At 40.0% G+C, this 26,434-nt stretch overlaps 1 protein-coding gene across 12 annotated transcripts in view; it reads right to left on the minus strand.

Moving 5' to 3' along the window:
* The window catches only part of ZFC3H1 (zinc finger C3H1-type containing), a 48,444-nt gene extending 22,804 nt beyond the window's left edge, over positions 1 to 25,640 (minus strand). For 8 of the 12 annotated variants that reach the window (XR_008573957.1, XR_008573955.1, XR_008573949.1 and 5 more), the window contains exons 1-16: positions 24,915 to 25,607; positions 20,632 to 21,048; positions 17,600 to 17,664; positions 16,600 to 16,798; positions 16,158 to 16,384; positions 14,450 to 14,573; positions 12,790 to 12,887; positions 11,554 to 11,757; positions 10,716 to 10,880; positions 5,618 to 5,755; positions 5,090 to 5,208; positions 4,613 to 4,759; positions 2,326 to 2,500; positions 2,007 to 2,138; positions 750 to 1,298; positions 563 to 672 (exon numbers count right to left, since the gene is read on the minus strand). Coding sequence is in view for 7 of the 12 variants with exons in the window: in XM_054801904.1 (XP_054657879.1) it covers positions 563 to 672; positions 750 to 1,298; positions 2,007 to 2,138; positions 2,326 to 2,500; positions 4,613 to 4,759; positions 5,090 to 5,208; positions 5,618 to 5,755; positions 10,716 to 10,880; positions 11,554 to 11,757; positions 12,790 to 12,887; positions 14,450 to 14,573; positions 16,158 to 16,384; positions 16,600 to 16,798; positions 17,600 to 17,664; positions 20,632 to 21,048; positions 24,915 to 25,518 (3,473 nt within the window). In the remaining 5 variants the exon portion in view is untranslated. Of the gene's footprint in view, positions 1 to 562; positions 673 to 749; positions 1,299 to 2,006; positions 2,139 to 2,325; positions 2,501 to 4,612; positions 4,760 to 5,089; positions 5,209 to 5,617; positions 5,756 to 10,715; positions 10,881 to 11,553; positions 11,758 to 12,789; positions 12,888 to 14,449; positions 14,574 to 16,157; positions 16,385 to 16,599; positions 16,799 to 17,599; positions 17,665 to 20,631; positions 21,049 to 24,914 lie in introns of all 12 variants that reach the window. The other 4 variants (XM_054801733.1, XM_054801818.1, XM_054801652.1 and 1 more) reach the window with 4 other exon arrangements.
* Between the last annotated feature and the right edge of the window lie 794 nt (positions 25,641 to 26,434).

Raw genomic sequence — 26,434 nt, forward strand, 5'->3', positions numbered from 1 at the left:
AATGTGTAGGAACAAAGTTCTCTTTAGTCAAAAAGCCAGATGCGTCAAATTGATTACACTTGCAGGTGCCTACTTTAAATCAAGATGAATCACTGCAGTCATGCCTCTTTCCACTGAGCAGGAATCCAAAAATAGGTGATTGGCTCAATCTTGACTCAATGTAAATCCTAGCCAAGTTTAAAGACTGCATTATTGAAATACAGTTCTGTTAATTTTTCCTGGATTTTAGCTTGCTTCATATTGGATGTAAAATCCTGTTTTCAAATGCTTAACTATTATTTTTTTAATTTGATTATACCAAACAACAATCCAGTTGCAGGGAACAGGATGCCATACAACGTAAAAGCAGCATACTGCACAAAAGCAAGGGACTCCTGCGTACCAGAAAAAGTAACTAAAATCATTAGGTTCCCTAAACTAGACAAAATTGTTTCAGGATAGTCAAGTTTCTCACTGCAACTTGTCTTCCTGTACACATCTGGGTATCAAGGAAAAGCAGTGAAGAATACTTGAACAAGCACACATACACACAGAAGTCAGAGAGCTACTACAGCCTTCATACCTGTAGGATTTAAACAGTAGAAGAGGACTATGATACGGTCCAAATGGAAATGGTTTTGTTTCGGTTTGTTTACTTTGCGATGTAACAAGATCTGCATCCACTGAAATTTCCTAGGAAACAGATAAACAGATATACAGCAATTGCAGTACCACCTAATAAAGACAACCTTCATATTTAAAGCATTTACCTGACCACACAGCAGATCTTCCTTCAGTACTATAAAGGCAGTGCTTTTCACTAGCAGCTCTTTCAAGCTGTCAGCTTTAGCATAAAGTTTTTTCAGTTCATCAATATTCAACCCAAGGAACAGCTCAGGCTCCTCTGATGCCTTTTTAGAAAGTTTGTTTATAGTTTCTTGTTTCGGTGTGTCCATATGTTTAAGATTTGGTTTAGTGAAAGAATTAGATTCTCTGAAAGATCTCCTTCGTTCTCGGTTTGAATTAGACAGAACTTCATCATCAAAGTAGTTTTCTCCACTGTCCAAAGACAATTTATCCTGTGTAAGATCATGAAGCGATGGCTGAGGTAACGCAAATTCAGATTCCTCTTCTGCATGAGGTGCAATGTTTGATTGTTCCTTGGTTTGAAGCGCACGGGCCTCTTTCAATTTCTGAATCTTTAGAGCATATTCATACTCTAGTTGCTGTAGTCGTTTTTTCTCTAGTGCAATCAATTCTGCTGAATGTTTTTTTGGACTTGATGCAGGGGAGTTCTCCAATTTCAACATTTTGCTTGGCTGAAAAGGAAAAAATTCCCTTTATTTCATTTTCACATTCACTGATCTATTTACAGGACGTAAATGAAACATGGGCAGGATATTTAATTCAGAGTTTATAAAAACATATTTTAAACTCTTGCCAGAAAGTTTGAGCAAACAGCAGGAAAACCACAAAAGAGTTTGCCACAATTCACCTGGCAGGTTTGTAGGTTTTTTGATAAAATTTACCCTACATCATGTATGGGGCTTCAACAGAAGTTCTGGCCACATTTAAAAGGTAAGCTATAAAACAGGTATACAGTGGTGTTGGAGGGGGTGGGGGGGAACACAACAAGAAGAGTTTACAGAAATGTTTTGAAAAATGAAATATAGAAAAAAGTGAACAAGATCAGATCCCCCCTTCAGCATCTTTGCTAGACAGTTTTAACAAGATCACTGATGTCCATAGACAGTAAAATATTTCCTTCATAGGCATATAGCTCCTCTTATTATTTATCCATTAATGACATTCCCCTGGCACAGACATGTAAGGCTTTGAACAATTTTTTAAATCATTAATGTTTTTTCTGTTGATTTCTCAGAAATACAGGAAACCAATAGGAAGATTCCTGCAGTGCTTTTGAAGTGTTTTCCTATTCTCCTGAAATCTCATTTGAACTAAAGTTTCCTGATCAAAATTGCTACTGCTTTTCAAGTACAGTATGGTTTAAAAGCATGCAGACTTACTCCAAGATGATCTTGCTCCAGTTTTCGTTTCCCAATTTCCTTACTCGCTACTGCTTTTGCTCGAGCAAGTTCTTCCCCATATTTTAATGCCAGAGCTTTTTTTACTGTAACTCGTTGTTGAACTTTATGAATCTGAAAAAGAAAAAAAAGATAGTAAGATGCAAATTTTCAGATATGACGACATAATAAAATATAATCAGAAAAGACATGGGAATTAATTATTAGTTAGCTGAAAGAAAGCCTACTGCCTCCAAAGATCAGGCTTCTCATTTCAAGATTTCAGCTCTAGGAAACAGAAACATTTCAAAATTCAAGTTACTTGTTCCTGAAGCTTCTTGAGAAATATTTTATTAGCATTCAAGATCTTCTCTGTTGCTTGTAGCTGTTCAGCCAGTTTGTTAATTTTATTTTCAGCAATTCGAACATTCTCTCTCCTCTTGGCCTCTTGTTGCAACAAATGTTTCAAGACAGATTCATCCTTCATCAACAGAAATCTAAAAGTAGAAAAGCCACATAAATTTTTTTTCCAAAGGGAAGTTTCTCAGAGCTATCACTGCTCCTCTGAAACTCTAGTTATTTAAGAACCCAGCTCTTTTTCCACTTATCAAGCAACATTCTACGTTTCTTCAGATAGTCTTAATATCCATGAGACAGTAAATACTGGTAGTTCATACAGATTTCAGTATCCCAAGTTCAGCATGTCAGTATAAACCAGATGAAAACATTCTAGTTATGAGGACTGGGGAAGGTAAGCAAGCAGCATATCTTTAATACTGCTTTTACATTGAGACATCCAAACCACACACGTTCTTGCTTTTTGTTAAGTAACAGCCCAATTCTTCCTTATGGTGCGTGCATACAGGAGCAGACTACAAGATGTAGTATTATGGCACAATAGCAGCGTAGTTAAATATAAAAAGCTATACATTAAAGGAAGCAAGATAGATGGGTGTGAATAAAGAGAGGGGGGAAGAATGTCCTTCAATTGATGTCTGACCACCAACCAGTTTGTTCACAAGACCACACAGAAATAATCAAGTGGCAATAGAAGCCGAGAAGAAGGATGTAAAGCACTTATTTTCCACAGTGACTTGGAAAAAGACTGAGAAACATGGAAGTGGCATGCTAAAAAGAGAACAGGCATACAGGAAAAGCTTCAAACAGCATACCTATTCTGCAGAAACATTCATTCATTTATATCGTATATATATACCAGGCATATCCCATTGAAACATGCCACCCTCAAAGTTTATCGAGTAATGAAGAAATGAGTGTGCTTTTCACGTTTCAGTTATTAGGTGGCACAGATGATATTCTAGTCACTGAACATAAACACTGCTGAAAATAGCTCGCATGACAAATCATACTGCGGTGGGTTGACCCTGGCTGAAGGCCAGGTGCCCACCAGAGCCGCTCTCTCACTCCCCTCATTCACTAAACAGGGGAGAAAAGGCATAACGAAATGCTTGCAGGTCGAGATAAGGACAGGGAGAGATCACTCACTAATTGTTGTCACGAGCAAAACAGACTGAACTTAGAGAGGGAATTCATCTAATTTATTACTAGGCAAAACAGAGTAGAGGAATGAGAAATAAAATCAACTCTTAAAACACCTCCCCCCACCCCTCCCATCTTCCCGGGCTCAACTTCACTCCCGGCTTCAACCTCCTCCCCCTCAGCGGCACAGGGGGACGGGGAGTGGGGATTACGGTCAGTTCATCTCACGGTGTTTCTGCCGCTTCTTCATCCTCAGGGGGAGGACTCCTCTCATCGTTCCCCTGCTCCAGCATGGAGTCCCTCTCACGGGGTGCAGACCTTCAGGAGCAAACTGCTCCAGCGTGGGGTCCCCCACGGGGTCACAAGTCCTGCCAGCAAACCTGCCCTGGCGTGGGCTCCCCTCTTCACGGGTCCACCGGTCCTGCCTGGAACTTGCTCCAACATGGGCTTCCCACGGGCCGCAGCCTCCTTCAGGTGCCTCCACCTGCTCCGGCGTGGGGTCCTCCATGGGCTGCAGGTGGAATCGCTATACCCCCTCATCCTTCCTCCATGAGCTGCAGGGGGACAGCCTGCTTCACCATGGCCTTCACCATGGGCTGCAGGGGGATCTCTGCTCTGGCACCTGGAGCTCCTCCTCCCCCTCCATCTGCACTGACCTTGGTGTCTGCAGAGTTTCTTACATCTTCTCACTCCTCTCTCCGGCTGCAAAAGCTCTCTCTAAGTGTTTTTCTACTTCTTAAATATGTTATCACAGAGGCGCTGATTGGCTTGGCCTTGGCCAGCGGCGGGCCCGTCTTAGAGCCGGCTGGCATTGGCTCCATCAGACACAGGGGGAGCTTCTAGCAGCTTCTCACAGAAGCCACCCCTGTAGCCCCCCCGCTACCAAAACCTTGCCACGCAAACCCAACACACATACTTAAAAGTTACCAAACACCACACTGGCACTACAACACAATTCCTTCTGTACAGCAATAGAATCCAAGACTGAATAGTTCAAGACAGAAAACCAATTGTTTGCTGTACTTCAAATGTTATATGCTCAAAAAAGTTATTTATATTTTCATCTTGCTAAGCAAACAAGCTAGGACTTACAACAGTGAAATACCTACCTGTTTTTCTTAAGCTTTGCTTCTGCTTCTGTAACTTGTTTTGTCACTACTGCTATTCTCCCAATTCCATCAACTTCAGCATCAGAATTTGCAGGGGACGAGTTGTTCCTCAGTGGATCAGATTTAATTAAACGCTGCTTCTCACGACTAAAACATAGATGTTGAAAGCAAAGATGTTCAGTAACTACAACATTCATTCTGTTGTGCACTCCCCATAGTTTTAAAATCTTCCAAGAAGCAGCAGGACAAGATTTCAAATTAAAAGAAAAAGAACTTTCCACAACTGCAATCAACTACTGTCAGTTCAAATCCAAGGACTCTTAGACTGCTACGTTGTCTTACTAAAAATTGAGTGGGGGGGGAAAACCTGAATGACAAATGTTTTCAAACTCGGATTTTCCTTCCAGTTACAAAAATAGACTAGTAAAGGACTACAAAGAATATATATTTTACTTTAATTGTTAAATTTAGTTGTACCTGGCAATCTCTTCTTTTAAGAGTCTGTATTCTATCTTCTTATCTTCTGGTAGAGCCTCTGGAGTTCTCATTGGATCATTTTCTTTTTCTGATTTTGGAGGGGCTTTGATTTTTGAGGCCTGTTACAACAAGGTTCAAGTCAATACTAGTCACACTAATTTAAAATACAGCTAATAAACACTATTTTTAGGAGGCATTTCAGCACAAACTTAAAGCTGTTCAAGGCTAATAAGATCTTTTAAGCCAAATTTTTTGGCTAGTAATTAAATACACATTGAATTTTAATTGAAAAAAATGGAACCAAAATACATTACAAATTCTATCTTCCGGATGCCATCTTAACCAAAAAATCATTTTGATTAGCTTGTGCAATCCCAATTACAACATAATGGTAAACAGGAGTAATGTACTCACTCTTGCCTGTTTCTGATGTAATACAGTATTTCTTGACCAAATTCTAAAGTTTAAATTCCATATACAAAGCAAAATCTTCACAAAATAAACCTATTAAATGCTGATAATGTTTACCTCAACATTTCTCCTTGCTTCTTTTATCATAGATTCTAGTCCTCCAAATACACTGTTAGTTGAGTTAGATGGCTCTCCATCAGACTCACTATCATCCGAATCATTTAATGTAACCACAACAGACTTATGTTTTGGAAGCTGTGGAGAGAACGAAAAAAGTTTATAGCAATAAGAAAAAGTTACAGAGACTGATAAAACTGAGCATATATTTACTGGAAGAGAAAAAGGAAATTAACTCCTTTTGTTATCATGGCATATCAATTCCACATTGCAAGAAAAAAATCTAAGCATTTGTGCATCTCCACTATAGACAGAAATATGGTACTCATTCATGATACAGTAACATGAAAGGAACTCCAACATTTTCAACCTATTCCCAAGTATCTGCAGCGTATTTACATCTCCATGGTCATTGTATATGAATCTCAAACCTTTGGCTCCTATAGTTCATGAATTATTTCAATTGTAATGAAAAGTATCATCTGCCATTTGCAAGCAGTTTTAAGTAACTGAGAGGTAACAATCAATCAAGTCTGCATTAGAAATGCTATAGCAGACATACCAGAACTCCTTCACCTTTCTGCCACACAGTTGCAATGCCTCTTGTCCCACAGTTATACTCAGCTGACCTTACAGTGAGCTGCTCAGGCAGTTAAACTGGCAGAACACAAATGGGACATAAAGAACAAATGAAACAAGATTAATCACTTTTTGCCAACATCACTAACTGAAACAGCTCACTGAAGATCAGATGACTGCCAATTCCAGCACAAAAAGATGGAGAAACAAGCAAACAATTTAGATTAACCCCAAATGTTCTGGAGTTACAGCCTGGAAAAAAAGCAACTTAGTTCACATTTCCAGGACTGCTCTTCCCATCTCCCAGTGTAGGTCTCGACAATTACAGTCATACATTTAACCTCTACTTCAGGACAGGACCTCTTCAAAGCTTTAAGTGTCTTTTAAAACACACACCCCACAGACACCCCTATACTTTTTAAAGTAAAAAATACCCAATTTCCAAATAATTTCTTTTTGATATTCTCTTTCTTAAAATAAGGACTGTCTCTACTACTTCTGAATGCTGCATCATTTTTGCACCACCACAGCACAGCTAAGTGAAATTCCAATGTACATTGGTACAAGAAAACAGAATAAGGCACTGGTCCTCTCCTCAAAAATATTCTCTGGCTGTAGCTCCATGGAAACCTGGATTAATCCGGCAAGGTACCCCACTCTCCTCCTTATCTTCAGATGCCCAATACACCCCTTCCCTATCACTGGCTCTCAGTATTAAAAGGCAATAGCTGCCAAGCTGCTTTTGGAACAGTTCTGCAGGCTAAACTGTCTCTAACTGCCTTCCCCATTTTTCTTCTAGGAAAAAGCTGATAGTGGGGAGGGTCAAAGTCAGCTTTTCTCCAGGTGTTTTTTCCAAGGTGTTATTTTTTGATGTGGTTCAGCAAAATGTTTAACAATCAGTAAAGTAACACCAAGCAACTACCATCACAGTGCCTTCAGTAAGATTAGCTGCTACTGCAGGGGAATCACAGCCCCAGCAGGATCTCCCCATAATGCTCTAAGACATATTTTCTATCTGTGGTGAACAGACCCCTCTGTGTCCATGACTACTTTGAAAAAGGGTTACAAGATGTCATTGAATGGGCAAACCATGTGTGTAAGCTATTTCACTATGCAGAGGTCCTCAACTCCACAGAAGAAATCCCAAGGTTTTTACATTTATAACCTCTTCTGAAGAATGGAACAGCATATTCAAACAGTCAAAAGCTACCACACCCTCAACACTATGAAATTAGATTTTTAAAAACTGAACAATTTGCATTTTATATACCTTTGATTTTTTTTTAATTTCTGGATATATCCAATAATGCTCACAAAAACCTATTAGTTCAAAATTAAATTCTCAAGAGTTCACTTTTTTTAGGCTCTAGTAAGAAATATCAAATACTACAAAAGTTAAAAAATAAGCATTCAATACGAATTATTTCTAAAAGCTTAAACTAACAGGAGTAATTGATATTGTTTTCACATCAAATTGTTTTTACAGAGGACAGAAATACCTTGTGACTGGTCTCCTGTGAGAATTATTTGGCAATAAGTTCTTTAAAACTGTCCTGGTTTCAGTTGAGATAGAGTTAATTTTCTTTCTAGTAGCTGGTATAGTGTTGGATTTTGGATTTAGCATGAGAATAATGTTGATAACACACATATTTTAGTTGTTGCTGGGTAGTTGCAGCATCTGCACCAAGTCAAGGACTTTTCAGCTTCCCACGCCCTGCCAGGTGCACAAGAAGCTGGGAAAGCACAGCCAGGACAGCTGACCCAGACTGGCCAGAGGGATATTCCCCAGCGTAGAATTTCATGCTCCATACGTAACTGGGGAAGCGAGCTGGGAGGTGAAATCACTGCTCAGAAACAGACTGGGCATCAGGTTGTTTTCATATCACATGTCATAAGCAATTTGTGCATCACTTGTTTTATATGCATTATTATTATTCTCTTCATTTGTTATGCTATTAAACTGTCTTTATCTTAACCTACGAGTTTGGGGTTTTTTCCATTCTCCTCCCCATCACCTTTGGCGAGGGGGCAGGGAGAGGTGAGCAAGCAGCTGTGTGGTGCTTAGTTACCCATTGGGGTTAAACCATGACAAAAACACACGTCTATTTTATACATAAATACTCTATATCCCAAGCTATTTAAAAAAAATTAACAAATGCAAAATGCTTTGTTTCCATAATAATTTTTGTAAAAAAGACACTAGCCAAGCTAGCTGATTCAAATGCAAGATATTAATCTGTCAGCTTTAACTAAGATAGCCATCATTAGCAACAGGCACTGAATTTCAGTTGCAGGTTTTAATATTTACATAATGCCTTTCAACAGCACAGCTGATAAGAGACATTTATTATGTTACTAAAACAAACCAACAGCTGCCTAGTAACATGTGTTCTCCCTCATTTATGCAACAGCAGTGAATGAAGTCTCAGAACAATAGAATATGTGGTAATTTAATTTTTCCAAATAGGTTTAGTATTTAAACATAAGAACACTTAAATGTAAGTAAACATGTAATAATTATAGAAAGGATATAAGCATGCCCAAATTGAACAATTATTTCTACCTATATCTAGAATTTAAAGTAGATTGTGAAGATGGGTATAGACAAATAACCATATCTACCTCAAACTTAACAGCACAATTTTCCTTCAGAAAGGAAAGCAGGCCTTAGAATGACCAAAAAAGGAACTTTTAGGTCTCTATCATCTTAAGCTTTTTTTTTCCATTATGGCATCAGGTGGCCAAGTGATCATACAGTCCATATTTATGAGCAAGAAAGCTGTTGGCCAGCTACAGCTAGATTGATAGTGATATGATAGTCTCAAAGATACTGTATATTCCTCCAAATATAGTAAAAAAATTAGTTTAGTAGAGACAGCATTCACTGACAGAAAGGCAAAGCAATGGATTGAAAGCAGCCCTGAGGAGAAGGACTTGGGGGTATTGATTGATGAGTAGCTCAACATGAGCCGGCAGTGTGCACTTGCAGCCCAGAAAGCCAACCGTGTCCTGGGCTGCATCAAAAGAGGCGTGACCAGCAGGTCGAGGGAGGTGATCCTGCCCCTCTACTCCGCTCTTGTGAGACCCCACCTGGAGTACTGCATCCAGCTCTGGGGGCCCCAGTACAGGAGAGACATGGAGCTGTTGGAGAGTCCAGAGGAGGGCCACAAAGCTGATCAGAGGGCTGGAGCACCTCTCTTATGAGGACAGGCTGAGAGAGTTGGGATTGTTCAGCCTGGAGAAAAAAAAGGATCTGGGGAGATCTAATTGCGGCTTACCAGTACCTGAAGGGGCCTACAGGAAAGATGGTGAGGGACTGTTTATCAGGGAGTGTAGTGACAGGACAAGGGGTAATGGGTTCAAGCTGAAGGAGGGTTAATTTAGATTAGATGTTAGGAAGAAATTCTTTACTGTTAGAGTGGTGAGGCACTGGAACAGGTTGCCCAGAGAGGTTGTAGAGGCCCCATCCCTGGAAGTGTTTAAGACAAGGTTGGATGGGGCTTTGGGCAATGTGGTCTAGTGGAGGGTGTCCCCGCCCATGGCAGGGAGGTTGGAACTAGATGATCTTTGAGTTCCCTTCCAACCCAAACCATTCTATGATTCAATCATACTGTTCGTTAGAGAATCCACTTGGTAAAGAGCTACAACAAACCAAGCTTTGTAAGATGTGTTGTTAAAATAATTGCAAACTATCCACTATATATGGTTCACTGCCATAAACAGTAGATCACATGGGCTTCCAGTCTGATATAACACAGGCAAATACGTTCTTATAACACGTTTCCAACAATCCAAGGAGACTGCAGACTTCACAAATCAAATGTTAGCTGCACATGACCATTCAAACAAAGGTCAAGTTACTGAATATGGCTTGAGCTAATGCAACGAAGTCTGTTGGCTGCCTGAAGAGAATACTCTTCTCTGTCTTCCACCTGCACTCACAGACATGCCATCTGCCACCACTTCTGTGCTAGCTCTGATGCTCACACACTGTTCACTGAAAAAAATTTAACTCCCCCCTAGAAGGAAAAGTACTTTTCCCCCCCCCAAGGCTGGTTTTCTAACCAGTTCAGCATGTTAAATAAGTTAAGCAACAGGACTGATACTCCAGACCCCAGTTTAAAAGGGAGACACCATTTGGCCAGGAGCAGGAGAAAGAGCAAGACCACCTCTTTTTTTGCAATGCACAGTTATTAGATTGGCTCAGCTACCACAGAACAGAACCCTTTAGTCTGTGCTAATCCGGAAAAGAGATTAATTCAATTATATCTACAGTCTCTTTTAGTTCAGATGAGTGCTGGTATATTTTAACCCTCTCTTAAGCCATAAATACTTACTTCAGTGTCAAATTCTTTCTAGAAGAGCATATGGATTATCAAAGTTACTAATAATTCAAATGTTTAATTGAAGCTCCACCGTTCTGTGCTGTGTCACTAGAAAGCCTTAAGCCTGCTATTCACTTGAACTGAGGAAAACTTCAACTCAGTCTTATTAATAGAAAGCACCAATATTTCCTTACTGTGATCACTGCTCGTGGAAGCCTCGGTACTCTAACAAACTTTGTATTTTGTACCCGTGGCTGAGACACAGTATTAATACTGACAGCGGACAGATTGCTTCTTGGCACAGATTGCAAATTATCTGGAACAGGAGGAGAAGGTGGACCACTGTTACTTGAAGTTTCCTAACAAAATAAAACAAAAATACGGTCATAAAAATACACACTACATACAGCTATTTTAAAAGACGTAAGCATAAATCAGATTGTTCAATGTGTGTCTGGGCACATGGAATTGTGATTTAGGCAGACTATCCAAATGTATTAGATCTTACAATTCCGCAATAGTATCAAAAAGGCACACAAGAATATGCCAGTTATTCACAGGTCAACTGCTAAAGATTTGTGACCTTTTAATAAGGTCAAAGACAATCTAAAACCATAAACTTCATTTCTCACCAAAAAACCAAAAAAAGTTAACCTCTAACTCCTTTTCCTAGAAGGCTGAAACAAAGTTTACTGTCTTGTTTTCTAACTGACAGCTAATAAACATTTTTTTCCAGAAAATAAAATCCCCATTGCCCTGAACATACTCAGTTTTCAGCACCTTGAAGTTTCATAATTTCTTCAGAAATAAAAGACAAGCTGCAAATTATAATTCAAGGAGGTGGCTTTTGCTTCAGTTTCTTTTGGGGGATAGAGGGTGATGGAAATTCAGGTTTTTTTTTTAAATACTGTTTTTTAAAGTCATTAGAAAGGCAGCATAAAAAAAGCCTGTAATGCTCACTTAGCAAGTCACATTTAAGTTTTGGTCAAGATTGCCATCTACAGGTTTACATTCAAAAAACCAATGGAGTACCTCAGATCTGAAAGCTCGTTTGTTGGCTAGAGACTTAAGTAATTCTTCTCTTAAGAGCATCTCCTCTTCTTCTTCCTCATCGGCAAATGGAGGTTTTGGTGGTTGTTCAGGCTCTTCAGGGGGAAGAGGTGGAAGAGGTGGAGGTGGCTCAAGAGAAACACAAGAAATACCCTCCACATAAAGATGGCTCAAAGATGGTACAGGCTGAGATAAAAAGGAAAACAAGGATTTGAAATGTGACAATTACTACTTTATGATTATTTCGCAGAGGTTGAGATCTAAATTGTTTCATGGCTTAAAACTAATTCAAACTGCAGTGGATTTAGATCACTGTCAAAAGCTGCTGCTAAATGGGTAGTAATTAATCAAAGAAGATAATGAAAACAACAAGGTTACATTTGGATAGTAAAGTAGTACAGACATACAAACTAAACATAAATGACAATTCAGAACCAGAGATAGTGTAGCCACAAAAATATGGCTGACCAGACAGGTTCACATTGCTTGGAGGAAAAACAATCAACCCCATCACACAACAACAAAGAAACCCCACCACACACACCCCCCACACCAAAAACTGTTCTTGAACAGTTTTATGAGTTTATCTTAGCCGAGACCATTACAATTTCCCTTTGCCAACAATTCAGAAGCTGTCATGGCAGGGAATGACAACTTTCTACTGCTTTATTAAGAAGGGTAACAATCATTCAGTGAAATGGTGGGAAAAAGCCACACAATTTCCACATGGACTCTCAGGTGAGAGGATAGACAGCATATAGTCAAAATACACAAAGTTTGAAAGAAGGACTGATGAGCTACATTTTTGGTTGTTTTTTCCCCTCTAGGTAACAAGTCAGAGAGTAAGCTTATCTGCACACATGGCCTAGAAATAAGAGGCAAAGTTGCCTTGTGCTAAGAATTCCAATTCATTACTTTTCTTTATGTGCTTCAGGCAATTTTTCTTTCTGTTATGAAACAGCATGGCTCTAACAGAAAAGAGAAAATTTTAGTTTGATAGGAAGAACCTCAGTTAAACATGAATTGGATCAGCCAAAAACCAGCTGAAATAGACTTTTAAAAAAGCAACCACAAGTTTATCAGATAGTTCCAGGGAATCACCAAATAGAGAATTTTATCAAAAGCAGAACCTAAATTTAACTTTAGCTTTAACATTAGAAGATACAAAGTGAGAATTATCAACATTTTCAAAAACTCACTCCTTCCAAGGTTACTTACTGGAATTGGAGGTGGCAGTGGCAAGGAAATTGGTGGGACTGGAGGCGGATAATATCCTATTGGACACTCAAAGAAAGGAGGCTGCACTGGAGAAGAAGCTGTAATTAAAAAAATTATCGAGTGTAAGAAATCTGGCAGGTAATTACTAAACACCAACTCATGCTTATACTTCAAATGATTTAATGCAGCAGGAGATGACAAATGTTTTTACTATGCACCAATTTGAAAGGTAACACCAAACATAGCACAGTGAATTTATTTCTTACTTATATGTTTATAAAGAGAACAGTTACCTGTCCTTTTTCTATTTTACATACAAAATGCAAGTACAGTCAAACAATACTACTAAGGTAATGATTCTGCCCTCATATTTGCTTTAACTTGCAAGAATCTACCTAGTTTAAGAAGGTATCTCAGAGACTTCTGATTACTGGCTACCACAAATACAATACGAATTAAGACAGAAGCAGACCAAATGCACAGCTGATTCAGAATTCTGAAACATAAGACTAGAGCTTGAGGTGCTTCATCAAGAGAAAATTCATGTAGCTTACATGTCCAAAACAGGAGGTGCAGTATTTTAGCAAACTAATGTATAAGGTAGGCTTACAAGAAAGAATAAAAAAGAAAAAGATGGAAGATGAAAAGCAAGAGAATAAAAATGGCCAATAAAGTAGGATGCTTAATGAAGCTTTCTCAACACTCCACAAATGGAGATGAAGCAAGAAAACCTGAATATCTTAAACACACCTCAAATTCAGAGTCAATAAATTATTTAAGCTGGAAGAGACCTCTGGAAGGCACATACCCCAGCACAGGTGCTCAAAGCAGAGCTGCTTCCAAAGTCAGGTTGCTAAGGGCCTTGTGCAACTCAAGTTGCAAGTTCCAAGTATATTTGAGGATGGGAATTCCACAACATTTCCATTTAACCTGTTCTAGTGTTTGACCATGTTCTGTGACAGTTTTCCCTTATACCTAACTACAATTTATTCTATTGTAATTTAAGTGTTGCACCTTGTCCTTCTGTTGCAAACTCCACAGAAGAGTTTGGGTCTGTCTTCCCTGTAAGTGCCCACTAGGCAGTTCAAGACAGCAGCAAAAGCCTTTCTTAGCCTTCTCAACAGAAACTCAGCTCTCCCAGCCTCTTTCCATAAATCAAGCGCTCCGGTCCCCAATGAACTTTATGAAAAACAGGCCTCGGTTTCCTTAAAAAAGGAACTTTATGAAAAACAGGCCTTAGTCAAAAAGGTCCTTTGCTGGATTCCTTCTAGCAGGTCACTACCTCTCTCCTACCATGAAACCAGAAAACTGATGAAGTCTCATCAGTGTTTAACCACCCCCTCCAAACACCCACCCATTGTAGTCACAGTGCTACAATCCAGGCTGCAGTTTGCCTTTACCACCCAAAGCCACACAGCTGGCTCACATTTCACTTAATGTCCATTGGGGCCCCCAGGCCCTTTTTTGCAAAGCTGCTGTCTGGCCAGTCAACACCCTGGGGCTCTTACTTTCTACACAGCTGCTTGGGAACATGAAAGAATAAACTCTACAGTACTGCAGTGACAACAGTGTAACCTTGAAGACTGTCAAGATACCACTACAGCAGAGATAGAGAGGCAAGAGTCAGCATTAAAACAAGAAAACTGTAAGTAAGTCTTACCTGGAGAGTTAGTTTCACTATCTGTATCCATAGCAACTTCATCATAATTATCATACTGATATATGCCTCCTGCACTATCTGTAGACTGCTTATCCAAAGACCATCTCAAGTCCATGTCTGAAGACTAAACACATAGAAAAGTATTTTATTTAGCTGGTCTTATGTTACCCTTTTAGAGCAAACCAACTAACAGTAAATTTTAGAAACAGGCCCTTATAATTTTGTCTTCTAATTATTTCATAAATACAATTTACTTAGCTTGTACAAAAAGAGCAAACTGAAGATTACCTTTTAACCACATCTACTGCAGGTAGTGACTTGACAAATTAACAGGCAGTTTTAAAACTGATCTCTTTGAGGAGGGAGGGCTGGAGGACTGTCATGATACACAGAAGCAATTTTTAAATACCTATTAGGTCATAATGTATCTGGTAAATTGCCATGGTTATATATTTCTGAAACACTGAAAGAAAATTAAATGCTTTATTACTTCTCTTAATCTGTCATGGCAACTACCAAGAGCACTTGAACTACTCGTTACAAAACGCAGTTTCACAAGGATCACCTTCACTATGACAAAGTTTGCATGTTTAGGTGAAACATGCTTTGAATTGTTCTAAGACTGATGTCTCAGGTGGAAAATCCTTTTATTGTCCCAGAAGGGACCACATACCACACTGAAACATGTCCAGAGACTGCCAACTAATAAATAAGATTGTTTAAAGAATGTCTAACACTGTATGGATCCCAATCAATGTTCAGTGAACACTGGAAATACACAGAACAACTAAGCATGAGTCCTTAGAGGCATACAGTAGACATTCTGGCAGCTTTTAGAATTTCTACTGTTTACTGTTAAACACTTCTAGCCTAAATTTTCCACTCATTATTACAAATGGGACTCTTCTATACCATGACCTCAAATAGGGAGTCCCAGTTCCCTTAGCTGCACTTTCATTTCTCCTTACAGCATCAGTAGCTCCAAGCATTTGAAGCTTCTAGCTGCAGCAGCAGTACTGCTTCCACGAAGAAAGTATTAAAGCTGAAGAAACACTGTCATTTTTTCTGTAACGAACCAATGTTTTAGAGACAACAATAGCAATTCAAGTGCCTTTTGCTAATCTCAAGATGAGAGAATGAAGACAGCCTGCAAGTGCAACATGACAACCACTGCAGTAATTCTATTCGTTCATAAATTTGACACAATTATGTCATCCTGTAATCAGGATAAAGTAAATTAATTATCTTTTGTGTCTGGGCATATTTTGTACCTTGACAAATGAACAAATACTACAAAGAAAACAAACCTCAGATGACGCTTTGAAAGAAGCAGGCCACTGAAGTGGTATAGACACAAAAAGTTTGAAAGTATGGAAATAACACTGCAATCCAAGAGAAAAAAGCCCAAAAAAGCTTGGTTGATTGGTTTGTGTTAAGTTACAGACTGCTCTTTGATCATCACATTCAAAATATCTTTAGGAGGAAAATGCTTTACCACTGACTTGCAAATGTACAACTCATACAGATCTGATCTTACTAAACCCAAAGGCAATGCTTGCCTAGCATGGGAGTAAACCACTGTAAACACTGAAATACTTTGAGCTTTTCTTTTTTTTTTTAAGGGGAAAAAGGGGGGGAAAGGAAGGACAAGACAGAAATCACTCAAACCCCAAATATAACACCTGAACACATATAACAAATTTGTTACCCTGTTTCTCGATCTCCTCTTTCCTCCAACTAGCTTCATAAATCGATTGTACTGCTCTTCTTGATTTGAGAGGTCCCTAATTTTTCTGATTTCTTCTTCTCTCTTTCTTCTCTCCTCTTCCTCTTCTTGTTTCCTCTGGTCTTCCTCTTTCTGACGCCTGTCTTGTTCCTTTTGCTGCTGCATCTTCTTTGATGTCTTTGTCGGTTGTTTCCTCAAAGCTTGCTTGGCTTTAAGTAAAAAAAAAAAAAAAATATGTGATTAACTCTACCTTACCTAAATGGCTCCCCCTAATTCTAGATTCTTCAAGAGTTTTTAGTAGATGTATGGGGTTTTAGAAGGTTTAAGGGTCATTGCCCAACATTTCACATAACATACTATGGGGGGTTTTTTGTTTCAGAGATTATACCATTGATAGCTAGTTCAGTAACATTAAACTTATTACCTGTAGCACTTGGCTTTTTTGTTGAATATGCTTTTGTACTGGCTTTGACTTTCTGTGTCACACTTCTTGTTTTTGTTAATTTTTCCTTGCTTTCCTTCATCACCTGTTGTTCCTTTTGCTGCCATTTTTTACTAGCAGACTGAAGTGCAAGAAGCCTAAGCTGCAATTCAGACATCTCCTCCTCATCATCAAGCAGCTTCTTGAGAAGAAAAAAGAAGAAAGGATATGACAAAAAGTCATTAAGAAACATCATTTAATAACTAAATTTTTTTCAAAAAAGTCTCTTGAAGTCTGTCCTAAAAGCTTGAAAAACCTACTATACTGGAAAGTGTATTCCTTACACATGGACTGTTTCTATTACTGAAACATTTCTGCACTGCAATTTGGAAAAAGCCAGAGTATCGCAATGCAATTATGCCTCATTGTCCTGTTTTTGGCTGGGATAGAGTTAATTTTCTTCCTAGCAGCTGGTACAGTGATATGTTTCAGATTTAGGATGAGAATAACGTTGATAACACACCGGTATTTTAGTTGTTACCAAGCAGTCAAGAATTTTTCAGCTTCTTTTACTGCCCTGCCAATGAGAAGCTGAGGGAGGTGGGCGGGGGTGCCCAAGAAGCTGGGAAGGGACACGGCCAGGACAGCTGATCCACACTGGCCAAAGGGATATTCCATACCACATTATGTCATGCTCAGTATATAAGTTTGGGGAGTTGGCTGGGAGGCGGTGCAGCTCAGGAACTAGCTGAGCATCGGTTCCAGGTAGTGAGCAACAGTGCTGTGCATCGCTTCATACATTCTTTTATCATTGTTATTATTCTCTTCCTTTTCTGTCGTATTAAACTGCCTTTACCTCAACCTACACATTTTACTTTTTTTCTTCTCAATTCTCTCCCCCATCCCACTTAGGGGGCAGGAATTGAATGAACAGCTGTGTGGTTGTTTTAACTGCTAGCAGAGTTAAACCATGATGCTCATCGACAGAGGAATACTTTCTTACCTTTTCAGATGTAACTTCTGAACCGCTAAGCTTTCGCACTGATGTTGGTTCTTTGTCTTCTGTACCTTCCGAAAGAAAAATACAATACCTTTGAGCGAACTGTTTCTCATAAGACAGAGCTACATTAAAATGATGTGCAGAATTTAATCCAAACATTTTTTATCAGTATCGTTGGTACACAGTATAACACAGAATAGCAGTTGTATGTATAAGATCACGTTAACAAATATTAATATAAGCTTGGCATGTCTGATAAAATCCACATCACCATGATGCCATAAGCCTAAGACTAGATTTGTCATTTTTTAATAATTCTCTGTCTTAAGGTTGACACGTACTTCCTCAAGAAGCAGAGAAAAACAGATTTGGAGACAAGGGGAAAAAACAACTTCTTGCCATCTGTTTTATGCTACCATCTCATATCAGCTGCTGTCCTGAGCATCTCGGATTCCAGTGGCAGCTATTTTGAGTAACTGGTCAGTCTTTTGCAGAATTAAATATAAAGGCCCAAAGCTGCAGTAAGAACACACTTGCTCCATTTCATGCCGAAGGAAAACAGAAGAGAGTTATCCTATGAAGAGTAAATAATAATGCTTTCCTGCTACTTAAGATGTTGACACATTGTTAGACTGACCAAAAGCCATATATACATCTAATTATTATATAATGTATGTGTAAAATATACATTACTGTGTATAAATAATATACATAATGCTGTATATACAAGTACACAATTTAATTATATCTAATAATGTTATTGATAGCAAAATTATAATGATATAATTTCTATATAACTACACATGTATATGTTTATCTGCATCAGAGGAAGGAAATAAACATTAAGAGTGAAGCTTGGAGATCTTTTCCTGTATCAGCCTTTCTTCAAAGACAGATTCATTCCCACAATTCAGATTGGTAGAAAATAAATTTGCACTCCATACATCTTTTACTCTTCCTAGCATTTTATAAGAAGTCACATGCAGAAAGGCGCTGTTTAAAATATCCCAAGACCTTATATCTACACAAAAATGGTACATAGCAACTGTTGAAGGTCTTCCTGCTTGCACATGCCCGCATTTTCTAAAAGCACACATACAAGAAGAAAAAACTAACATGTAATACCCATATGTATTCTCAAAGAAAAATAAAAAGTTATTACACTGTGCAAAGTTCCTAACCACACAGTCCATAGGATGAAAGTAGGGAGACACAGCTAGTACAGTAGTTTCTGTGATGCGGACAGACATATGCAGGGATATACCACACAAACTAAAACACTCTTTCAAACCAGAAGGGGACAACACAGGCAGAACAGACTAATGGTCAACAAGGGAAGGAAAGCAGGGAATACTGTAAAGCCTTTATCAGAGTAGTTGAACCATAGGGAATTCATTCTACCAAGACACACAAACTTCCCTGAGTTTTAAGCCAAGCTCTTCAATTTGAACAGGTCTGAAGAAACATCTAGTACACCACTTAAATATTATGGAAAAAACAATTTTTTCTTGTTTCCTAATATATGTATAATCACATAGTATACACTCACTTGATAAATATAAATCTGCAATAACTGAAATCAGCTGGGTTTTTCTACTTTGGAAGCCTGTATTACACTGTCATAAACGGTCTCTCATGCATAATCTGTCAGCTTTCTGATCATTTTTATGTCATGCATTTAAGAACATCCTAATCTTTGCACACCACTCAATGTGCATTCTATAGCATCTATTTCCACTAGCATATGAACTATATCTTCAGTTCTTCCAAGTTTTGAAGCAAGAATTTTTTTTGAGACTGTTTTGCTTTTTAAATAACCTTCCTATGTTCTCTTCCTGCGGATTACTGATTCTATGGTCAAGACCTGTTGTTTTTCCTCGTGTCTCCCATTAAAAGCTACACTACCTCTTAAAGAATACCAGAACTTTTTTTTAATTACTATTATTATTAATAGGAAAGACAAGGGGGGGGAATCTTAGAACGAGGTAGTTTGACTACTAATTATCAATTTTCTCTGTTTCTTTACAGGCTTTATCTTCTAAATTCTCATTCTGAAGTTACATAAGTCATTATCACTTCCACTGTTCTAGTCCTACCTTTCTTCATGTTCCTACTAATTACTCACCTGTGTTCTTAATCCATTCATTTACTACTTTGCCTCTTCCCACTCAAATTGATAGTTTACACACATTAACAAATTAGCTAACATAAGATGACAAGTGATATCCATGAGCACACCCTCAGCCACAGCAAACACTTATTAGAACTAGATGAAGCCTCAGAATAGGAAGTTTAAGCCAGCTGCCTTATTTTGCTGCACACTTAAAAGTGAGCTCAAGGACTTTTACCCCAAGTCAGCTGAACACAATAACTTGTTTCTCACTAACTGCTTCATGCATCTGAGCAATTATGCTCTTTGGCCCACAGTCCAGAACCACCTGGACAAGATACTTATTATACTCTTCAGCTACATTTCTTCTACAAATCCTTTCTATTTCTGGCCCATGATCTCTTCACGATTCATGAATATTAATTATGACCAAAATAACTCTGGTGAAAATCTCATACAGGCTTGTTACACTGAAGAAACACGTAACAAAGATGAAATGCAGAAAGAGATGTCACTAAATGTTATCTTTTCAGCTAAAAAACACCCCCACATTTTACTTCTGCGAAAAAGAACAAGAGAAAAAAAGAAGGAAGACTAAGTGAAAGCCAGTAATTTCTGCTGTCAACAGCAATTAAAACCTTCAAGTCTTGTCCTTGCACTTTCTGGCAAACTATCAGTTAGTCTAAGAAAATACATTAGTTAAAAAAACCCAAACTAAACATACTTGGAAGCATGTTTTTATGTAATTCCTTGAATTACATAAAACAGGAATTAAGTACATTAAATCTACAACTTAACAAGTCTAATTTGAATGCTAATTTTAATTAAAATGTTAAAGTAAAGTTTTCCCCACACCTAATAAATGTGACAGATAATGGCAAGCAAAAAGAGCTTTACAAGCTAGAACAACTTTACAATTATTTACCTTGGCCGGATTCTGTGACTTCAGATTTTTGTGATGACTGTTTCGTTCCTTCTTTGCCTTTTTTTAATCTGCTCCTCTCAGCTGGTGTAGGTAGTTTTTGTCTGAGAGGTTTCAGTTCAAATGCCTGAAAGGCTATAACCGGATTTTTCTCCTCAGGAGATACTTCTTTTATAGCATCCGTTGTAATACTGTTATTTTCTACAGTTATTTGGTCCTCAGTGTCCACTGTTTTATCATCTTGGTGTTCGTTTTCTTCCCTGTTGCTCAAAGCCAGTCTTTCATCTTTATTTATGTATTCAAGCTCTAACTGTATCTGCTTATACTTCAAGAGCAGATCCTCAAAACTTTCTTCCACAGAGTTTTCGTTTTTTGAAGAGTAGTTCTGCTTTCTAGATGGGGACTTTCCAAAAGTTTTGGCTGAATTACTGGTCAAGAAAACTGAGACAAGAACACGTACACCCTTAAAACAGTGGCGATATTACCACTGAAGACTACATTATGACAAACAGAACAAAAACAAACAAACATTCTCATATATTTTACCTTAAGGCTAGCTTGAAAAATATCCCTTATAAATATGAATAGCATGCAAAAGATTTATCCATTATTATATACTGACAGCTTAAATAAACATTTCCTCAAATCAACAATTTAAAATATCCTACTTATGACAAGAATTTCATGAATTACTGAGAAGTCTTGTCCCTTGCTCCCACCATCCTCCCAGAAACAACAGCTGTAATGCTGAGAAGGTTCCCTATCACAAAGGGTAAGTCAGACCTGCAAAGTTCTCAAGTATTGACTCTCCATTTGACATTCTGGAAAAAAAACAGGTTAAATTCATCCTCACTCATTTTATCCTTTCATAAAATGCTAAGTCTAGCCACGCCACAATTACACACTGAAGTAGCTGTAGCTCAACAATTGAGGTAAGGCACACAATAATCAGCAACTGAAGGAAATAAAAAAAAGTGGCTAAAGACTTGTAATCAAAACATTCAAAAATGCTCAAAGAGGATTGGGAATTACTAATTACTCAGAAAAGGCTGTCTAGGCATGCCCAAGGGATAGATTTTCTTGACAACATGTTGTCTAAGGCAGGCAATGGAAATATTCTTAGGCAACTATATCCAGAATAAAAGTTCTCACAATTACAGATTCACTTCCTCTTACGTTAACCTGACACTTGAAAAGTTAAACTATCCTGTAAAACAATCATGCTTGAGGGGAAATCTTTTAGGACACCGAGTCAGGTTTGACTCATTCGACTTTCAGTATCAATCCCGCTGTGCTAACAGCTGACTCACACCCAATTATGTGAAATGCTTTTTCATCAACATCATCTCTTAAAACAACAAATGGAGTAAAACTAAAAGCTAAAATAGGTGTCCTTTGAATGCAGACACACTGAATCCAGAGGAAGATAACTTCTTATTTGTCTTCTGCTCACAACAGGCATCAACAACTTGGATGTTTTGCTATAGCAGCTTCTAACATAAGTATGAAGAATCTTGGTAAGTATCCTACAAAATCAACCTCAGTAATATGAGGAAATGTTTTGCTATACAATGCTTGCTTTAAGCTTCAGCACAAAAAGCAGAAACTATTAAACTAGATAAAATCCAGAAGGTAATCAAACAAGCTATAAATACGCTGAAAATACCAAGAGCTGTGTGCAGTACACCATCAAATTATGTAATAAGCGTATTTGCCAAATTCACTTCCAACACATTTTGACTTCCAAAAAGACAACCACATTAGCAATTTTGTGAGTCACAGAAAAGTGTGAAGCTAAGTGATTTAACATCATTTATAAAAATAATCAACTATTATTTGATACTGAAATACCTCTATAGCTTCTGGAGTTGGGTAACAAGACAAAGCTTTGAGATGTTTTTTGTGTTCAGGATAAAAAAATTGCTAGAGCTCCCACAATGAGAATTAGTTAGAAATTCTGTTTTTCACATATGTAGAAATTGTTTTTATATGTGGTTCTACACACAGAATCCAAGACTTAACGGAGTGCTAGGAAAGGCAGACAGGCACATATACATTAAAAATTATATCAATTGAAGAGAAACTTCAACCTACAACCAAAAAAAGAGACCAACTGAAGAAACTGGGAGGGCTTAAAAGTGAAGAAAAATGTACAAGGAAAGAGTTTAGCATTCAATGGAAACAAAGTCACATTTTGGTCCCATATTTCAGACTCAAAATTCCACAATTCTCTATGCAAGAATTCCTGCAGAATGACTATCCAACAGCTACGTTGGATACTACGTATTAAGAGAGAAAAGTCTATTAAAAGCTAATACCCAAAGTAACAAGAATTCTTGAACGGTTCCACTGCATTATTTACTCCATTTATACATACACTTCTACACAACACTGTGCAAAGTACTAGTTCTAATGATAAAGAAAAAACCCGTCTCACTCTCTTAGCAGACACTTAAACATTTCACTTTCCTGGGGGAATTCCAAATACCACTCCAGGCCACAAGCCTCCTTGTAGGAGCTAATGTGAAGGTCTCTTCTGAAGTCACATGCCCGTGAACTACGCCCCAACTCCATTAATATTAGCAACATTAGGAATACTATAATAATGACCCCTTTTGGTGGCAAGGAGATGAAAAATACAGAAAAGAACTTACATTGAGAGAAAATTGTGGGCCTTTCTTAACTATATGATCCATAAACAATTGAATGGCACTTACTAAAGAGCAATAGTATTCAAACCTCTACCATGTTTAAACAGAAGAGTGCATCTTAAGTATCAGGGAAATAAAAAATTCCTCATGTTCTGCTTTTGTTTTGAAATAGAATTATCAGTTTCTGAATGCTCTTTTAATTAAAAGCAAGAAGGAGACACTCTCTCTCTCAATATTAAGAAGCATGGCAAGGTCTGTTTAGGATGACTGATGTTTGCCCTGCAAATTCCTCATTACACAGAAAGTAACCATTTTCTGGTACTCAGAGTAACACTGCAAATTAAGAGATTTAAAACCCATTTTCAGCACTACAGAACCATCTTACTGTGCAACCTTGGGCAAATCACATCTTCACTTGCTGCCTCTCAAGATAAAATCCTTGAATCAAGAGTTCTTATGAAGACTTCAGTAATGCTGTGATGTTACCAGATGAGATTAAAATGAAAGCATCTCTTTATCAGTAGCTTACATATTCAATCCACATTAAAAAAAAAAAATAATTGCATGGATAAATAATCTTGTAGTTAAATAACACAAGGACCCAGTGAGTACCTTTCAAAGTTTTAAGTTTTGGCACAAGCAGGAAAACTTCCTGTTCCTAGGATCAACCAACACAGTGAAACAAATGCACATCCTTTGACTACTGGTACAGAGGACAATAAAACACTAAGATTCTGGAGAATAGGTTTTAACCACTAGTTCTCTTGCTCAGTGTTTTGGGGTTTTTCACACTTGTCTCAGTTACATCAATTTTCAGTACCAGGCTTACACTTGGCATCAGTTCTTTCATGTTTTTTTTCTATATCAAACCTAGAAAATGTAAGGAGCTTTTTCCATCACTTTTGCAGCTCCTATTCCAAGAAGGAGGAAATATTAGAACTCTACTAAAAGTCACTTAACTCTAAGAGCAGCAGAGAACATCCTACCAGGAATGCTGGGTATGGCTTTATAGAGAAGTAGAGCTTTCCTATGTTACTCAAACTCCCATATAAACCACCCTCTGTGCGTACGGTCCCAGTTCAACTTAGGTTTAGCTTTAACAGATGTGTTAGCTGTGTGCAATAGCCTCTGAAGGGCTGGAAGCAAAAATGAAAAAAACAGTGGATCCTTCATTGCCCAATAAGGGAAATTAACAAGCTTAGGGTTTTAGTTTTACAACAGTGACACTTTTAATTATATACATTAAAACTGCCGCACCAAAGACTGACCCCACTTCACAATATTCACACTTGAGGCTAGAAAAGCAGCCACCTACGATCCAACAGACTAAGGCTTTGTTTCAGGCTACACTTTTCCCCTACACGGGACTGATGGGCCAGGTTGCAAACCAGGTCACGGCAGTAATCCGGCTTCCCAGTAGCCTCTCCTTGAGAAGCAGGACCCGCTGCCCCAGCCAAGCCGGGAGACTGGCAGGGGAGCCTCCCTCTCCGTTAGCCCTACGGGAGCCCTGGTGCCCTGGCGGGAGGGCAAAGCGCCCCTTCCCAGGGCTTTCGGCCACGTAACGCGGCTCTGACACACTCAGGCCCACCCCAGCAGTACGGCCTCCCCACCTCCGCTCCCACGTCTCAAGGATACATTTCCGAGGCGATGGCTCCCTCCAGCCCTGGCTGCTACTGAATCCGGCACCGCCTCCCCCTCCGGGCGGCCGCCCCGGAGGGCTGCCTCCCCGATCACCGCCGCCGCGGCTCCTACCCCAGCGCCCTCCGCCCCTGTAGGGCCAACCACGGAAGCGGAATCGGTCCAGGGCATTGTGGCTGCGCTCCCAGAAGGAGAGCCGGGGACCCGTCTCGGAGTGCGACCCCGACGGCATCCGCGGCGCCGGCATGGGCGGCGGATGGGAGCGGAACGAGTCCTTGGGCCGATACCCGCCGTGGCCGTGCAGGTGCCCCATCTCCGGCGGGGGCTGGTGCCGCGAGCGGGGGAAGCGCCGACCGGAGGAGGAGAGGGAGGTACCCCCGCGGAGGCCGGGAGGCGACCTGCGCCTCGAGTAGGGCCTGCTGCTGACGAGGCCGCCGCCGGGCTCGGAGCCGCCGCCGCCGCCACAGGGCCCGAAGCCGTTGTTGTCATCGTCGCTGATTTCGCTGTCTTCCAGCTCCCCTTCTTCCTTCGGAGAGAGCCCGCTAGGATCCAGCGCCGCCTCCACAGGCGCGGCCGCGGCCACCGCCTCCGCGGCCGCCATAGGGCCCAAGCCAACGGTCTCGGCGAGGCACAGCGCGGCCCGCCCCGGCCACTCGAGCGGTTTCGTTTCCTGCGCAGGGCGGCCCCGCCTCGCCCCCTCCCCGCCGCCCGCCCGGCTCTGCCCCACCCCGCACAGGGTCTCGCGAGACCACACCCCACTCCCTCCGTGCTCGGGAGGGGCGTTACATAAGAAAAAAGGGAAAAAGGGGGGGAAGGGGGCCGCCCCGAGCGCGGGGTATCCTGGGTAATGTAGTTCTCAGCTCGGGGCGAGGCCGCGTAAGGCAGTGGGCGGGGAAAGTCGATGGCTCAGCCTATAGAGGGGCGGTGGAGGGGGGCGGGCGCCAATGAGGGTTCGACCCGCCATGTTGGTAGAGGAGGTCAGTGGGAAGGCCGCCATCTTGTTGACGGGACGGAGTGTGGTGAAGCGATGCTGAGCCGCTGCATGGCGGCGGGCTGCCCTGCTTTCAACTACAAAAGTATCAATGGCAACTGCCCTTCGCACCGCCCGGGGCAGCGCCAACCACGGCCCTTCTGGGCCTCTCTGGGGCGCGATGTTGGGGGCTTGTTCTTCTGAGCCACAGACTTGTTTCTTTTGGTGGGGCCTGTGTCCTGCCACCCCCCAAATGCTGCACAAGCTTCTAAAGAAGGAAAAGCAGTGGGTGTCCTGGCAGCGCCCAGCACCACCGTAGACATTGTTACCCCATATTAAGAGGGAGGTTTCTGGGAAACTCTCCCAACCTGTAATTGCTTTGGAGTTCAGATTGGCCCTAATGACTTCTGTGACAGGAGTGAAAAGCATTGGAGAGGGTAAAGCAATTACATAAACTCCTTAAATAATTTGGTTTCATTTCTTTGAGTATTCTGGTGCTACCTTGTCTGTTTCAGGGACTTGGCTTCCTACTGAAGTGGTGTCAGGG

Source organism: Grus americana, chromosome 1 (genome assembly GCF_028858705.1).
Source record: "Grus americana isolate bGruAme1 chromosome 1, bGruAme1.mat, whole genome shotgun sequence".
NCBI lineage: Eukaryota > Metazoa > Chordata > Aves > Gruiformes > Gruidae > Grus > Grus americana.